Raw genomic sequence first — 18,048 nt, forward strand, 5'->3', positions numbered from 1 at the left:
GTAGTCTTAATCTAGTTCTGAATTCCTACTCAATCCCTGCAGTCAGGAGTTATTGGTGCTTTAATCATGCCTGCAGCACAGCAGTGCTTTTGTTAGGAGCGTGGTTTGTGCTGTTAGATATGCAGGGAAATGTTAAAGCAGTTCTACAGATTGTAACATGACTGGACCTGTCACACTAATAGGAAGTTTATGTTGTAAGAAATGTGTGTGCTAATAGCCAAAGACAGATTCCAGTAGGGCTACTTTTCCTGCGTTAGATCTTGTGGCAGGGAAACTGTGCTGTTGTCATGTAAGTTTTATTTCTTTCCTATTCATGGATGGACTGAACAGTATTTTAAAAGCAGCTCTTCGTTGGCCTTTTTGGCTCCTTTATAATAAGTCTCAGCGCATACACATTGTTTTATTTCAGCTGTAATTGCCTCACTTAAATTGCAAAGTGCTTGCACTTGCCTAATGTTTCTTCAGGCTGTGTATTAACGGGAGCGGCCAAGAAAGTAAACAGCTGGTGAAACCTTCTCTTTTTTTTGCACTTTCTCACTCTGTGTTAGTTAAAGGGGAGATGTGATGTCCAGGCACCTCCAAGTTCATTCATACTTTGTTTCCCTTGTCTAAGGGCCTCGTGGACTTTTTACGAACTCATTCTCACAGTGCTGTGTACGCCACATCTATGTGCCCACCTGTGGCAGAGCAAATCATCAGAGCGATGAAGTGTCTCATGGGGTTAGATGGAACAACGCAAGGTAAGCCACCCTCTTTAGCCTGTCCATTATTTCAGTTACATCTACTGGGTACAGATGCACACAGAAGGAAACTGAGAAGGTAATGCAATACAAAGTGCATCATTTTTACTGTACAATTAATATCTAGATTATCATCTTGCTAGGTGCAATCAGCTATACTACTTTTTCCACAATTACATGCAGCAGAGATGGACATATTCTGAATTCTGACTCTAGTCTACCACTTATAGTCATCAGCTTTGCAGTAACAAATAGAAGAAGTACAGAAATTATCCTTTGAGTTTGCAGTAGGTGTTTGGAAATGCTTGCCTCAATGAGTGCTGCCACTTCAGCTCTGTATAAGTATGAACCTTCAAAATGGCAAGCATCTGAAGTATGGCACAGAAGTTCCACGTGAGTGTGTTGGATGTTAAATTGTGGTATGAGATGATGGTTATAATAGCTCCCACCTTACAATAGAATTGGATATGGTGTCCTCAAACTAGTTTTGAAATGTGTTTTGTCCACCTTTACTTCACACCTCTCTCCTGCCTGCCCCCCCCCCCCCAAAAAAAAAAAAAACAAACAACAACAAAAACCAACCATGTACATGGCATCTTTACAAAATGTTATGTTTATATATATTTGCTGAAGTTGCAGATGCAGGTACAGTCCAGCGTTCCGTGTAACATGCTTTCTGTGCAGCACACAACAGAGCAATACCGTGATATATTTCCATCTATATATACCGTGACTGTTTGTAAGTGATATTGATATGTAATCAATACATTAGTTCGTACCTCAGAGAAAAGCTGGTGGTTTTTGAATTTGTATAGTCTCTGTCAGCAATACCTGAGTATCACAGCATTGTGTGATTTGCGGGTGCAGATAAGACTCTGCTGTGAATTGCAGTCTGTTTTATATTAGCCCAGCAGGGCTGTGCTGTTTTCTCATACCGAGCACAGGACTAACAGCAATTCTGTATTAGCCCTCCCTGGTAGATTTAAGTGGGGGAAAGGTGGGTTGGAAAGGAAAAAAAAGTATGTATGAGGATGTAAGTGAACACTGCACTGCTCTGCATTATTCTGCTGCAGTGGCCTAGAAGTTGGTTTCCTGCCATGATAGATACAAGACTATTGTGATGCTTATCACAGCCCTTCAGTGAGGCCAGAGTTTACAAGGTGCCAGTGAACGAAAGAAGGGACACAGAATCCAGTTTCAGTGCCAAATTCTTCTGAGTCCAGTAGTGAAGTGCAGCAAAATTCCAGTGCAATGTGTAGACAATGAGGAAATGATGCTTTTGCCATTTTGACAGAGAAGGCGAGTTGGAAACGGTACTTACCCTCCTCAAGTGGAAAGGTTAGGGCAACATATTCTGATGTCTACATCATGCTCCTTGTAAGAGACCAGCTCTGACATGTTTCTTCTGTGTGCAGCCCATCCTGCTGTGCACTGGACTGTTTGTAGGAAATGCTGCCGTCAGAGGGCGGCCTTACACTGAGCCTTTCCAAGAGTGCCATACTCAGGGCTCTCCTGCATGTTGCATGTAAGATATTAAACACACACAGCATTTCCAAACTTCCAAAGCCTCTTACAAGTGACCTTCAGCTAGTGTGCTTCTGCAGGCAGCTCAGCGCAGGCTAGTAGAAGAACGTGGTTCAAGACAGAGCCCTTTATTATATGCATGTCAGGTTGTCTTAGGACTGAAGAGTTTGCAATGTCTTCTGTTTCACAGTGTTCTTTAATGACACGATGTTTGCATTTGTGCACAAAGTGCTTATTAAGCATCTTGCAAATTCTTTAATAAACCAGTGTTCTGTTAGTTCCTTAAAATTTGTCTTGTAATGCGAAATGCAAATAAGTAGAAGAACAAGTGGGCAAACAAATGTCAGAGGTTACAGTATTGTACAAAGGCTAGCAAACTGACTGTGATGTGTAAAAACACTTCTTGCCCTTCTGAGCCAGACTCATTATTTTAGTCTGCTGTGTTTTCTTTCATGTGGGCCTTCCTTCATTAGGCTGTCTTCTGGACTACCAAAAAGAAACCAAAAAGTGGGAAGAGCTGTTGTGCTGGCCCACGCTGCAATGCTGCTTAGGCGTACAGAGAAAGGAGTATGGTGACTCAGAAAGGAAAGAGAGAAAGCTCTGTCTCTGCTAGATAGCTTTGTTTCTGAGGAGAACAGTGAATGAGTTATCTTGGTCTGCTGCTGCAGAGAATGGTGAACCTTGGGTGTGAGCTGTCCTTATGGGAGCGTCAGCCATGTAGAGAGACACCAGGCAGAGAGGTTTCAAGTGATAATGGTCCCTCTGTGGAACTGAGATCCCGTGGCTTTTCTCTGAAAGCCTGATGAATTGGCAGAGGGAGTTTATTTTGCAGCTTATTTCAAATAGTATTCCCTCCCCAAGGAGAATGGGCAATCCTTTCTAAGAGCATCTGATTTGGTGGCTTGTCCTCCAAAAGGCATTTCTGTAGGGTAGGGAGCCTTGCAGAAAATACTGCAAATATTTTGGAAAATAATGAAACTGTCGTTTGCTAGAAAGTTCTGTGTTAACTAGCAGGTACTTTCTGAGAAGAGTTTGAAATAATAGGGTGACAGATGTGTTAATCTGGCTTGTTGTGAACTTCATGACTAACACTTTAGTAGGTTAATAGAAAATTAGGGGAAGGAGGATTGATTTGATCATCTAAATTGCTGCTCAGAAAATATTCAGTCTTTTTTGCGTTTCAGTTTTCTCTTATTTTCCCAGATATTGTGCTTTTATGTTTTCTTCCATGTTTTGCCAGTTATTCTCCACAGTTCTGTTAAGCATCTGATTTTCAAAAGAGTAGGGTAGTTGAAATTATATGGTAAATAATACTTGAGGCCAGAAATGCAGTAATACTCTTTGTGTTTTGTCCTGGTTTGTATCCAAATGATTGATCTCCCATATTTTCTTCTTCATTCTCAGTTATTAAAAATATGATTGATTGGAAGTCAGTCATGGAATCATAGAATGGCTTGGGTGGGAAGGGACCTCAGGGATCATCAAGTTCCCATCCCTCTGGCACAGGCAGGGTTGCCAGCCTCTAGATCAAGTACTAGATCAAGTTGAAACATTAATGTCATGATAGTGTGATGTCTGTATCCTGCAATTTGATCCTCTTAAACTCAGTGAAAGAAGTTGGGAGCATTTTTAGTGGAAGTGCAATTCCTGGCATTTTTCAATGGGCTTTACAGGACTCTGAAAATCAACAACCGTTAGAACAAGGCACATTTATTCTTGGTAGTGTAACATCATAGATATTATCATAGTTCCTGCAGTAGAGTTGTTCAAAAGTGTATGAACTTGTGGCAGCTGTGTTTCCTTGAGTAATGTCATAAGGCAGCAAGTTCCACACTTCAGCTCATACAGTCTATAAAAAACTCATTTTATTCTTTTTAAATCTTGGTGACCTTTTCATCTCAAATGTGTCTCTCCTCATTTATTAGAAGATATGGGAAGCAGAATTTCCCTTGACATTTACTCTTTATGATTTGTAGTGTAAATATTCTCTATACATGCTCCTTGTGGTTTCTCATTACACCACTGGAGATACCTCAGGAAACCGAGCAGCTGCCTTAGTGGTTTTAGCCCTACTCAGAGAGCTTGGACCCATGCAAATGTTCATGTGCGCTTACTTGTTTGCGGCGCAGCTCCTCCAGCTGTGACCTTGGACCTTTTTTTCCCCTTCTGCCTGAGAATACCGAAAACATTCTTACGCTTCAATATGATAGGTAAAGAGTAAGACCTCTAATCAGATAGAATTAAAATTGCTGGGGAATGTAAAACAAATTTCTTAATTCTAAATAAATTATAGTTGTATAAAAATCAAATTGCAGCATTTTCAAAGGCATTGTTTTTCTCTCTGATGCACAGCATACAGAAATTCATCAACAGCAATGGGTACTTTCAAGTGTTTTTATGGGACGCTGCAAAACTTAAAGCTATATCCTCAGTTATCTACAAGTCTTCATTGAAAGGGAATTCCTGACGCTGTTTAGACAGAAAGTATTTCGTTAAAATGTGATGTACTTTGCAGTTTGTGATGACTGGTTTGTCTTCTTGCAGCTACTTCTTTTTATTTCTATTTGCAGCAGATCGTGAGTTCTTGCATCTGAGTGCATTCAGAATGCAAAGAAGCTGCAGAATGCTGTTTTCTGCTTTGGCTTGGCATTAAGAGTATCTGGTTTTAAAAGGTTCCTTTTTAAGACATTTCCATCTGCCTTAGATTTTTGCATAACTGGAGGAGGACCAGCTTCTTAAACATTCCAATTTCCAACGTTTTCCACTGCTATCAGAGTTCAGCAACCTTTTGAGAACATTATCTTTGCCTTAGTTTGACACCATGATAACCTGGCATAAGCCAGCACTGAGAAGGGCAGCCTGGAACTCCTTTCAGTCTTTCTCCCCATTCCTGGCCCCTTACTTGTGCCCCATTTCCTTACACCAGCACCAGTGTTCGTGCAGCCATGCAGTGAACTGAGTCGGGGAGCTGATCTAGCTGAAAAATAACTGAAGTCTCCATGAATGATTAGCCTACAGCCAAATGGTTCCAAGGACCAGTCTGCCATATGGCTGGATGCGAATCTTAGTGCCAGGACTTGAGCAGCTGAAGCCAAGGGGAACGATCCCATTTTCAGCAGAGTAAATCTGTGCCAGACTCAGCTGATCATGAAACTATTTTGTAAGCTGTAATACTGCAGGCTATGCAGTGACAGGCCCCTTGAACCTGCTTGAAACAGCTTGCAGAAGCAGGCAGACAAAAGAGAACCATACAGGTTTTTACTGTTCCCTCTCAAATTCTCCCCTGCTTCATTCTGAGATGATTGCTTCTCTCAGGTCTCCGTCAAGCAGAATACTTGAACCCTGCTTTAAGTTAATATTCCCAATAGGTATGTGCCTACATGTAGAGCACTGAAGCAAATTTAGTCCCTGTTTGCACAGCGTTGGCTCTGTGACTAGTGAAGTGTGACAGTGAAGATGCTAATGATGATAATACATTGTTATGACTGTTATTTGTCTAAGCTACACATCACAGATGTTGTCTCAGTGGTGGATAATGAAACAGAGCTGAATTCTGCTGTCTTTACTCAGAGTGGGACATGCTGTTCCAGTGAAGCCACGTGATGTGTGATCCACCTTCTAAAGGAAGCCAAGTATATCCAGGGACAGTCCACTGATATGATTAAGAAGGGAATTTGGAATAATAGTATTCACAGTGGAACTTGCAAGAGCTCAGAGGATTGATCAAATCCTGCCTCTTCAGAAGCCACTTTTTCCATAGTCAAAGTTAAACCAGTGCCAGGTCCTTTAGCAGACCCTACCCATGGATAGGTCTCACTTTGTTTGCAACCAAGCATTAACTGCAAGTAAAGGAGAGCTATGATGAGCCTGTGAGCTTCTCTGCATGTGTCAGCGTGCAATCTATTGGATGATTTTCAGCCTGCCCCCAGCAGAGAAAGCCATGCTCTTAAAGGGACAGCGGGACACAGCTGTCTTTTAGGGGTATCTTTGTTGCTGAGACTGAGCACAAGGAGCCTTCCTCCATTCCAGGTGCTGCTTGCCCAAATAGTCCAGCACTGCTTTCAGCAGAGGAGCATGAAGGAGAGAAGTGCCTTTCTAACTGCATTTAGGCCATTGGTATTTCAGAAACACCTAGTGTGATACAGAGGGGGCACATGGAGCACTGGCTGGCTTTTAGCTGAGAGGCTGATGTGCTTTGAGATTAATCACCTGTGCTGGGAGTAAATCAGGCTCAGACAAGGCTGGCTGCTCTGTCCCTGTTGTTGTGGGGGACACTGAATGCTGGCTTTACATATCTGAATGTTGATAAGAAGCTGGTAGGTGTAATCGACTCATTTGAGAAATAAGGTAAAAATGATAGTATTTGTACAATCTCTCCTCTGTCTGCTTCAACTGACGTTGCCTCTTTTTCTTCCTGTAGTCTGCTCTGGAAAGTGTTTTGCGGCAGTTCACAGTTAAAATTGGATCAACTAAGTAAGTCCTTAAAGGCTTATTTAGCAGTTGAGTTAAGTTGAAATTGCTAGGTTTATGGTTGGCTTTAGATTTGAGGAGAAAATGTCCTCACTTCTCTCCAATTCATAGCAAAGTTACTTTTTATAAAGATTTTTTTGTCTGAGAACATATTTCCTTTAGGCACCCCAGTTTTATAGTGTTCTATTGGTGATTTAATGCATGTGGAGGTACATGTGTCTTACTCTTATAATGGAACGAGAGGAAAAAAAAATCTGTCCATCTGCAACAGTTTAGTGAGGAAGAGCTATTGTTTTCCTTTTTTTTTTTTCTTTTTTTTTTTTTTCTTCCAGCCTTTGCAAGTTTGCTTCCTTACTATCTAGTTAGTCAAGAATGGCAGGGAGTTGAGTTCTGCACGCAAAGAACGCAGAGTGAAGAGACACACTGACAGTGGTATGTAAAAGTTTGATTGTGTGACTAATTCATCTATCCAATGAACCAGCAGCTGGAGGAGATTAAAGCAGGTGAATTTGTATTCTGAAGAGTCTACACATGCCAAAGAAGAGTGCAATGTGGGATTATCTTCTTTCAGGAAAAAAAAATATCTTATTTTTATCTTATTATTATCTTATTATTATCTTATTTCAGGAAAAAATAGCTTTCCTTCAATTAAAATACACCTGAGATCTGGATAGGAAAGGTTACAGGTCGCTTATTCCTGTTTTCAATATACTGAGTCAAAATTTCCAAGGTTGGAAGCCTACAGGAAGAGTTCAAAGACAGCGTGTTTGTGCAAGAACTGAACGCAGCCAGCTTCTCATTATTAAAACCTTGCAGGAGGAAAAAGCAGACATCTCTGGAAGAGGAAAGCAAGCTTTTGTTTCAAGGAGCTGATAGTTTTACTACCTCTTCTGCTGCCAGGATAAGGTCCCCAGCTGGTGTAAGTAGCGCAGCTCTGCTGAAGTGTGTGGAGCTGTGCCAGGTAACACCCATCTGCAATCAGGCCCGCAGGCAGGATGCCTTCCTGCTGTCAGAGTGCAGAGCTGCTCCTCACTGCAGGCAGGTCTGTAGTGTAGTCCAGCATGCCACTGAGCGTCCCTTGCTTCCTCTGCTCCACGTGTCTCTTAACAAGTGTGTTGCTTCAAAGAAATCATGAGCAGGCCACCTGTCTTTTATCATTGCTTTCTCTCTTGCCTTCTCTTAGTTTTTGTTAGTTTTTGTTGGTTTTTATCCTAAACTAAACCATATTAATTGTGAGCTGTAATGCCTTTGAAAAGACTACAGAGATTAATGAGCTAAAACTGGCAATGTGCAATAATGCATGTCAGATAAACCATTTTTCCTATAATCTTCAACACTTTAGAATCTTGACATAAATATTTTAAAGCAGTGTAACAAGTGTAATCTCTGAAGGTACCAGCAGTAGGTGTACTGTACAAGTAAATAATCAGTACTTCAGTACAATGCCAGTAACCTGTGTATCACTGTAAGTTCCAGGCAATATGAAGACAACTTGTGAAGCTTAAGAATCCTTTATCCTTCAGTTTTCCCTCTTTGTGTCCCTTTTCAATTCAGCTAAAAAGAACATGTGCAGCTCTTAATAAGGTCGTTCTTAACCATAGCTGCAAACTGGGGAGCATTAGTGGGCTTCATTTCAATTAGCAGAGGGTTGGTTTTCCTTTGTCCAGGCTTTCTGTTCTCTTTGAACATGTGCTGTGTTGTGGTTCACTTGTTTTAGGGAGTGTAACGACCTGAGTATCCTCCAAGCTATGCTGTAGGCTATTTGCATAGGCTGTGGAGGCTGTAAATCCTCAAGAATTTTGAAAACTAGGAAGTTCTGAACAAATATATTTGCTGAGGCTCTGATCCTGTAGTTAGTGCTGTACAGGCAAATTCTTGCCCTCAAATAGATGCAGTTGTATCCTTTTAGTTCTGACTCTGCAGATTTTTGCTCGTAAAAAGAGGTGGTTAGCAAGACTAAAAGATGCAAGATGACAGCCTCAAGAATCAAAGAAAATAGTTCTTAAATAAAGTGCCTGTGATTAAACATACCACAGTGAGATTTGGTCTAAGATCTAATTCTAAACTGAATTCCATCACTTCTATGCTGATTTAATCTGCAGTGTAGGGGGAAAATGGAGCCAATGAGACCAAAATAAACATTTTGCTCTGATCTGCCTCCACTATCTGACTTTGGAGGGTCCCATATAGGACAAGAAAAAGCACTGAAATACAGTTGAAAACCTTAAGGGTTTTATTGCTCTTATCAGTACAGCGCGTAAGATGGTTGTTTATATGCTGTGTGTATGTGGTCTTGGACCACAAAACTTGACATGAGAAAGGAAAGTGTTGACACTTGGTAAAGAAGTAGGTTCCTCCCAGCCAGCCACCCACCAGTGTTTGTAGCAATCGTCTCCTAATGTGCTTTTTTTCCCCTCCAGATATATGCGAATGCTCTGATCTTTTATTAGGCTCTTTAATGCATCTCTGCAAGTGACATTACTATTTTGAGATGTTTCTAAAACACTGAAGTGGCTCTTTTGCATCGGCGTTGGCTTTCTTCAAATGAGTTCCGTGGGGATTTTCAAAAGGATACCCGTCCCATCACCAGCTGTTCGAGGACATGGATTTAGCAGGGTAGAATTGCAAAAGGAGGTGTTTGGCACTTAGGGCCCTGTTTCTTTTGCTTTGGAGTTGAAGTTCTTGGTATTTAAAAGAAAGAGAAATGAAACGATCAACTCCTATGCCGTGCGCATATGGTTTGATAAATACTGAAGGGCCTGGAATCTTGCGTGGCTGACACTTTGTTTCCAGCTTTGTGGTAAACAGCTGAATAGAGAGGAGAAGGCAGCAAGTATTAAGCTGCATCCGCCAAGAACATCTGTATTTATGAAAACTTTCCCTAATCGAAAATCTAGTAGTTTCAAATGCTGAGCATTTGGAAACTAGCTTAGGGGCGGCTAAGACAGCAAGAAGCAGCAGTGGCTGTGAGCCCCCCGTTCAGCTCACTTCCCCACCCACCTCCTTGTAAAGTGGGCATACAGGAGACATTAATGAAGTCTTAATTAAAAGGTTCTGTCGTCAGACTCCAGCCACACTGTCCTGAAGTTCTTCTTTCAGCCCCTTTCCTTTGCCACCTCCCCTGCCTCCATCACTCCTCCCCACTATTTCCTCCTGGTCTTTAAGATCTACTACACCAGAAATATTTTTGGAAATACCACAGACTATTGTTTTTATTAGTGACTGGAAAGCTTTGTAGTAGGATGCTTTTGTGTTTCATTTGTTTTCTTTTCTCTGGCACAGCTGTTTTTGTTTTAGCAGCATTAGAGAGATGGTTAAACTATTTGTGGCCTTCTCTAACCCAGCAGATCTCTTCCACCGAATGCTTTAAGCTGAATGGCCGAAACTGTAACTAACAGGTTGTCTGCGTGGGCAGTTCATGCATAAAGTTACATATTCACTGGTTTTATGAGATCTCCTAGTTTGTTCGGCAAGTCCCACTTTCCCTATAAATTTTCCAGCCAGAACATTGACAGAGCCTTCACTCGGGAAGATACAGAACAGATGAAGGAGTAGATCTTGTTCAGACCTACGCGCGCTCGGAAATGATTAGTGGAGAAGAGGTTTATGTGGGTATGGTGATCCCCACTTCAGCCAGGAGGGGACAGGAAGAAAAGACACAGCAGGTCAGCACCTGCAGCAGAATATGGTTGGAGGACAAGTGTGTCAAAGGTGGTGTGCAGCAGGTGGAAGTGCCTGAGTTACAAGGAGCAAGATGGGACATCAGGAACCAGGCACTCGGTTGGGAAATGGTGGCAGCAGAAAGCTGCAAGTGGAGAATGAAGGGAACGAAAAGGAAAGTAAAATGAAAAAGTAAATGGAAAGTGAAAATAAGAACCACTTGTGCAAAGGCAGTGTAAAAGCAAATGGAAAAAGAGAGAATGAATTGTACTGGGGACTTCGGTGCTTGTGCATGGTGAGGTGATCTAAGCAATACTGGAAGTATGGGCTAGTGAACAAGAGAAACAGAAGATAATGTAGCTGAGATGTTGTCTAACTAAGTCCCATTCTTACTACATGTTTCTAGCACATCCTCTGTTGTGAGCACGAGTGCCTGCACAGTGCCTGCACAGTGCCAGTGGTTGGAGAATTCGTCTGCATGACAGTGCTGTGGCAGTTTTCTTCCTGGCCGGGAGCGGCAGGTGGAGGACCTGGCTAGATTCATTGTGTGACTGTGAGAGCCCAGGGCCGGTGCTGGGGAGGCAGCGGGAAGCAGCAGCCGTGTGGGAATGGGTTTGGGGGCACCATCCCTGTCAGCACCGTACAGCATTAGAAATGCAGCGCATGGATCAGCTTGCTGATGAAATATAATGTGGGTAGAGTGGGGAAAGGGCATTCTCTATAGGCCCCTGCCTGCATTAATGATGAGTGTGGCTCTTCTCTTTTGCATGCAGTGGGTAGGGAGGCAACTGTGCTTGGCAGTTTGCTTTCTTGGTGACACTGCAAAAGAAAGCTGAGCTGACTTTTCTAGCGGACTTTCTCTGCTGTTTTTGGCCTTCTTTCTTTCTTTTTTTTACATTTAAAATAATTGTTTTCAAGTCTTCTGTCTGTTCTGCTGGGGGAAATATCTGTGGATTAGTGGCTGAATGAGGATAATGTAGGAACCAAAATTTGTGTCTGAAATGTTTGAAAAACTACAGTCCTGCAGTGTGCTGGAGCACAGCACAGCAGTGGCTCAAATCCCCTGAAACCAGGGCAAGTCTGCATAGTGTCTGCAGCAGGACCTATGGTACATGCTACAGGACATTACTGAAGTGAATACAGTAGTTCAAAGAAGTATCAAGGACTAGGCAAGACAGGATTTAAGACAACATATTTTGGATCAATTAGAATTCCTTATAAAATCAGACTTCATGCCACAGAACTAAAGCTTCTCATCAGTTAACAGTTGTCCTTACTGCAGTAACGTGTATGGTCACAACTGCATATAATTCCGTAACTTGCTTACTCTGAATGCTTGCATGTAGCTGAGCATTGTCCTGTGAATGAGAGGGTGTGAATTGTTTGATGCAAGTGACAAAATGTATGGAAGGAATTGTCAGGTTGGGCCTCTGGGATCTCTGGAAAGAATAGGGAAGCATCTCATGGGATCACCACATTTTCCATCTGAGCATTCCTCATTTACTTTGCAAAAGAAGGTGAGAGCGAGTTGTCTTTAAGCTTACCATAGGCTGAGTAAGATAGCTGCCTAAGATATGAGCAGTCTTGTAGAATGCCTTCAGTGAGAAAATACATTAATGTATTGATGTATTGAGATCTGTTCTCCTTACTGTGAATTGTGTTGAGAATGTACCCCATCTATGATGCCCTGTGTCTGTAATGACTCATACCTGCTTCTCTGTGTGTGTTGTTCAGCAGACTTTACTTATTGCAGTACTGTAAAGCGAATTGTTCACGTCTATATCCCCAGAAGATAAGAAGCAAGACAGCTTCTGCCAGTGGGAAGGCACCTTGAAAGCACAGAAATATCAGCTGTCTGTCCTACAATGCCATAACAGTCCATATATCTGCATTTTGCTCATTCCATGCTTTTATTCTAAATGAAGCGGCGATGTGTATATCTCAATTGAACTTTCTGAATTGTTACCTACAGCTGTTTCCAGCCCATTACCTTTGCACTGACTGTTTTCCCAACTGACACGTTTCAGGGCTCCAGAGAGTGCGCCAGCTAGGGAAAAACACGAGATACTTCAGAAGAAGACTGCACGAAATGGGCTTCATCATCTATGGCAATGATGATTCTCCTGTGGTCCCATTACTCCTTTATATGCCTGGTAAGATAGGGTAAGTACTGAAAACATCTGATAAGCAAAACCAACATCTTCCACTTTGAAGGTTACTTGGTATAAGCTATATATAGTTGATATATAGAGAAAAATATAGTTGTTTTTGGTAGATGTTTCATAGAAGCAGCATCTGTTAGGTGATTTCATGGAATAACATTCCTGATAACATTTAGAAATTGGATTTTTTAACTAGCAATCCTTGAAAGGGATAAATAGCCTTTGATGTATGAGTTAGTTTTGATGGATTCTGTTTATCCCCATCTGATATTCGAACAGTCTTTGCACAGAGAAGATAAACATTCAGTACCCATTCAGTACCCATCGAGCAGCACTTATGCTGTGACACAGACATAACAAATATAGTGGTCAGCACACAGGGAGATTTTGCAGGTTACCTAGAGTGGTTGTGTGCTCTAGGTGTAGTACAAGCCTCGCAAAATGCTCCCAAACAAGCAGAATGCTTGTAGGAGCAACTAAACCATCACACAGTTTGTTTGATTCCTGTTGATGAGCTGGAAACAAGCTCCAAGACCTTCCAAAGGCCTGACTTCTTCAGTGCTTGAGGTCTGCAAAGGCCCATACACTTTGATTTGCACTCAACGCCTTTGATTGACATGAATGACTCGGTTCTACTCTACAATACTTCCTCTGCTGTCGTACCACTAGTATTTGATACTCACTTGGTTTTGTGAGCTGTTAAACAGCAAACAATTTGGTCCTACTGGTAAGATTCTGGCTTTTATGGAATTCAGTGAGAATGTTACCATCCACTTCAATTGAAGTCAAGATTTTACCCATTGTTTTATTACACTTGAATGTTTTCTCTTTGTGGTCAGTTTATTAGAGGTAATTTACTTCTGTTTTTTTTCTTTCTCCCTCTGTAGGGCTTTTGCAAGACGCATGTTAGAAAAAAATATCGGGGTTGTTGTGGTTGGGTTTCCAGCTACTCCTATCACAGAGTCCAGGGCTCGGTTTTGTGTGTCAGCTGCACATACACGGGAGATGTTAGACACGGTAAGCACAGATGTCCTGCTGAAATTAATTTCAGATGCCAAGGGGGTTGGGAGGAGCTGTGTCTCTGTTACTTTGTATCTCAGTAATTCATTTTTACGTTTGTTCTTCTAGTCTTATCACTTGATCTTTAAAGGCATTGTAGCCTTATATATTTTATTTTAAAATACAGATTATGAGACAGTTAACTTACTATGTTCTTCTATTTCCAGTAGTGGCCAAATCTGTCACAACTAATGAAGACATACATGAAAAACACAGCAAGACAAAAAAGTTAACTGATAGGTCAAAACTATCAGAGTAGGAAACCTGAACTGATGTGCAATAATTGCAGATCAGTTTTTCTATGCCCCTGTGTTCATTCTGTATTTCTACTTGTTTCTCAAATTGCAGTAGTACATGGGACAGCCTTGGGGGTACAGGTGGAAACTGTAAACCGTATTTAGAATGATTTAAACCTAATGAGGTTTAATTGGTGCTGTCTGGCCCCTTCTGCTCCGTAACTTTCTCTGACAACAGAAAGACTATCAAGAATACATTGAGACTTCCATTCCAACACAGTCAGAAATGTGTTTAAAAAAAAAAAAACCAAGCTCTTTGACATTTTTCATCTCCCCTTCTTGCTGAAGGTCTTTTTTTCTTGGCTTCGTATATAATCATCATTCTCAGAATAAACCAACTTAGAGGCAGGCAGTGCTGAGGGTAGCAGTACGTTTCAAGATTTCATTTTCTTCTCTTTGTACAAGTGTGATGCTTAAAGGAAAAACAAACCATAAAACTAACCCCGGGAATATAGAAGGCATTTGAGTAGAAGATGCCACTTCTTCATGCAGGCAAACACCTGTGTCTGCCTGAAAAGAGCCCCTGACTCCTGTTTGCGTCCTGAGATTCGTATGGGCTAGAGGTGGGAGCCCTGACTGGTTAACCAGCTCCTGTGCCAATGTGGGCCTCACTCGAACAACACTGAGAAATCTGCTTTGCATGTGTGCAGTGCAAAATCCCTGCTGCTCTTAAAGTTGCAGTAGTTATTAGCGGGGTATGATGTCATAAAATCGCGTTATGTACATGCCTTGATTGCTGTCACCTTTTACTCTTTGGCTGTACAGATTTTGGCTTACATAACTGGTAGAAATAAAGGAGGTTGATCTGAAGATTAATCTCTTGAGGTTGCTGCTTTCCTTTGCTTCCTCACCACCCACCCCAAGCTTACATCTATCAAGCTTACATCTGTAAGCTATCACTGCATGTTTGCTTCTCCTACTTGCACATCACTGCTTCCTGGTGCCAGTGACAGCCTGAAACATTTCCCAGCTATCATTCTTGAACGTACTGTGGTTTTACCTTGGAAATTGAAGTCATTTCTGTACTGTTTGTGGCATTCTTTAAATGTCCTTACATTGTGGGGGAATGGAAATGCCCTGAGTTTAATTACACGCAGGCTGAAAGGTTTTCTTAGGGCAAATACTTTGTGAACATTCCTAAATCCAGTGTAGTAACAGGTAACAAGCACAATGAAAACCTCCACCTCCCTTTGGCAAAACTTACTTTGAATTTTAGTCTGGAACTATGAAAAGGAAAGATCCACTTAAAGGGCAAGCTGTCAATAACAACCTCCTTAATGATTTTGAAGCTATCTTTTTGCATGAGCCATTACTGAAATATTTCTCTCTATTCTTGAACACATTTCAGTGGCCTAACAGAAACAGGCTCACAATCTAATTTGCTGTTTTCTTTGCCAAAGGTCTGGCACTTCTTGAGTGTGGTTAAGATGCTGCAAGACGTTTCGCTGCTTTTCTGTGATGTAGCACTTTTTGAATCTGCTGAGAGCTGGGGGCACAGCTCAGCAAATTGCAATACAGTCCTAAAGCATTACTAATTCTGCCTGTGATACTACAAGAAAACAGTGGAACGCATTAGAAATACCTTGCAGGGTGTTTACAAGGACTCTGATTAGCATTTTGTTCTGAGTCTCATCCAAGAAAATACATTTCAGTCTTCAGGATCTGTATGTTACATGTGTCTTTTTCAAAAGCAATCATCACTTTTTACCTGGATTATTGTTTGACCCCATGCTTCTAGAATGTCATCTTTTTAATCTGTGCTCACATTCTGACTGATACACCATGATCTACTGAAGGAGTCCTTTCTCATGCATTCTCATGGATGCTGTTGTACATCAGTGGCTGAATATTCATTATGAGAAACGTGAAAGCAACATTTGCCCTTTGTACACTTTGTGTGATGGCTTTATGGCCTTGTTCTTCTGCTGTAAAGTTGAAGATAATGAAACTCCATATCTTTTCCCAAGAGAATTGACACAGTGTGATGGTTCTTACACAGGTTTTGAATGCTCTGGATGAATTGGGTGATTTTCTACAGCTGAAATATTCACGGTATTCCAAGTCATCTCATCCTGAACTGTATGAAGAAAATCGGTTTGAATTTGAAGATTAAGTTTTCTGCCTATGAAGAGAACATTATGATGCTACAAAGGGGGGAAAACCCAAAAACCAAATATGAATGCATTTCTTTCCTTCTAAGGACAATTTTTGTTTCTCAGTTAATTGAAAGGAGGGAAAGCTTGATTTTTGCGTTTTAGTGTATCAAATTTCTGTATTTAAGAGACTGAAATATTGATACAGATTTGCCTCCCAGGAGATCTGTTCTTCTTATGGTATTTTTTATGCAGAATGAATGCATCCATTGATCATGTTGCTAGCATACAGCTTTTGTTATGGCCCCTTTTTATGAAGAGGCTTCAGATAGTCCTAATTTTGACTGAAAGAATAAAGGTTAAAAACCAAATGGATCCAGTGTAGTATGGCAGTATAACTGAGCTTCATCAGTGAAATTGAATTCTGTCTGCTGAAGAGCATAAATCAAGACATCGCTGTGGATTGCTACAGAGCAGAAAGTGACCTCTTAACTAATTTGCCCTATCATGCCTTTTTCCAGGGACAAAAAAAGAGTTAGAAGACGGCTAATGCTGAGAACAAGAACAGTTACCTCATCAGATATTTCTGACAACAGATTATGGGAAAGAGGAATGTTTCCTCCCTTCCACAGACCCTTTCTCTGCCACTTCAATATACTGTAAGCCTCATATTATAGAAAAGTTGGGGCTTAGAAATAAAGAAATGTTTTTATTCTAATGTATTTGACCTACAGCCTTCCCCATCTTAGCACGACGAGAGCTTCTCAGCAGGCTTGCTCCCTTTTCATGTAGCAGCAGTAAATAATTTTAATAACCATTTAACTTTCCCGTAAAAAGCTTGATCAAAACAGTCAGATACTCGCAGTTCACAAACTGCAGATGACATTTATGGGCCCATTCCTAAGTTTCCTGAACTACTTATGGGCTTAATAAATTCACTAACAAGTACATAATGCCCAAGTTGTTAGTTATACAGAATTGTGACGTTCGGGATACCACGAGCAGTTCTCCCACCTGCTAAATTGAGAGCTCCGCCATTCCTAACTGCACTAAGGTCACCCACTTAATAACATTTCTTGAAATGTTCTTGTCTGGTTTATGCATGCCAGGGATTGTTTTGCTTGTCAGGCTGCAGGCTTTTTGAGTGGCTTATTTTTCCAATAATTGATTATGTCATCTGAGAGGAAGACGTCCTTGTTCTCCTTTCCACTGCTCAAGTGACAAATGCTCAAAGATGCTTGGAGGAAATGTTACAGTCTGCAGCTTCCCTGCAATGCCTTCAGCAGCAGAACCATCGGCCTCGTGTGGGCTGGGTAGTTGGAGGGATATTGTAGCTTTTTCCCTTTTCTGTGGTGTTGAAAAGTGGTTCTGCAGCTTTAAGAATGAACTCCAAACCATTCCACACTATCAAATGTCATTGTAAACACATCAGATGAGAGATGTTTAGGTTTCTGTTGCACAGATGTACCACACTTTCATGTTCTCTTGAAAGCTGTGGTGTAAACTTAACCCGCAGCTGCAATATTAGATTTAAGAACAGTACAATTAAATTGCGGAGTACCAATTACACTATATTACTCTCTGCTTGTTAAAGCTGCTTTCAGGATATAACAAGGCTGATTGGTTATGAGGGGCCACTTTTTGTTGGGTTTTTGTTGTTGTTGTCATGCAAGTTAATAAAAATCCAGTGGTGCTATAACTTTAAGAACTGATTACAACACATTCCATGATATCAGATGTTGGCTTTAGGAAACATTTATCAAGGGCTGGGGCGGGACTAAGTGGTGTCATGTGATTCTTCGCTCCAGACTTGAAAAGCACTGCAGAGGTCCAAGGGAGCTGTGTTTGTGGATAAGAGCAAATTCACTGTATAAATATTAAAATATCCTTGGACATGGGACATGGAGAAATTAGGAAAGGTGGGCTTTGTCTTTAAGTAACTTGGTGATTTGTGATTTGCAGCTTAGCTACATGCAGGGTGAGTGCACTACTACAAAGGAGATGGGCTGAGAAATTTTCACAACCTGTTCCTCGAGGAAAAGTA

At 41.3% G+C, this 18,048-nt stretch overlaps 1 protein-coding gene across 1 annotated transcript in view; it reads left to right on the top strand.

The window, feature by feature from the left end:
• The window catches only part of SPTLC3 (serine palmitoyltransferase long chain base subunit 3), a 197,127-nt gene extending 179,424 nt beyond the window's left edge, over positions 1-17,703 (top strand). The window contains exons 14-18 of the mRNA XM_042895331.1: positions 614-740; positions 12,422-12,557; positions 13,444-13,573; positions 15,911-15,963; positions 16,526-17,703. Of these exons, the coding sequence (XP_042751265.1) occupies positions 614-740; positions 12,422-12,557; positions 13,444-13,573; positions 15,911-15,963; positions 16,526-16,667 (588 nt within the window). The 3' untranslated portion in view covers positions 16,668-17,703. The remainder of the gene's footprint in view (positions 1-613; positions 741-12,421; positions 12,558-13,443; positions 13,574-15,910; positions 15,964-16,525) is intronic.
• The last annotated feature ends 345 nt before the right edge of the window (positions 17,704-18,048 follow it).

Source organism: Lagopus leucura, unplaced genomic scaffold (genome assembly GCF_019238085.1).
Source record: "Lagopus leucura isolate 7727_CA_CO unplaced genomic scaffold, USGS_WTPT01 Super-Scaffold_73, whole genome shotgun sequence".
Lineage (NCBI taxonomy): Eukaryota > Metazoa > Chordata > Aves > Galliformes > Phasianidae > Lagopus > Lagopus leucura.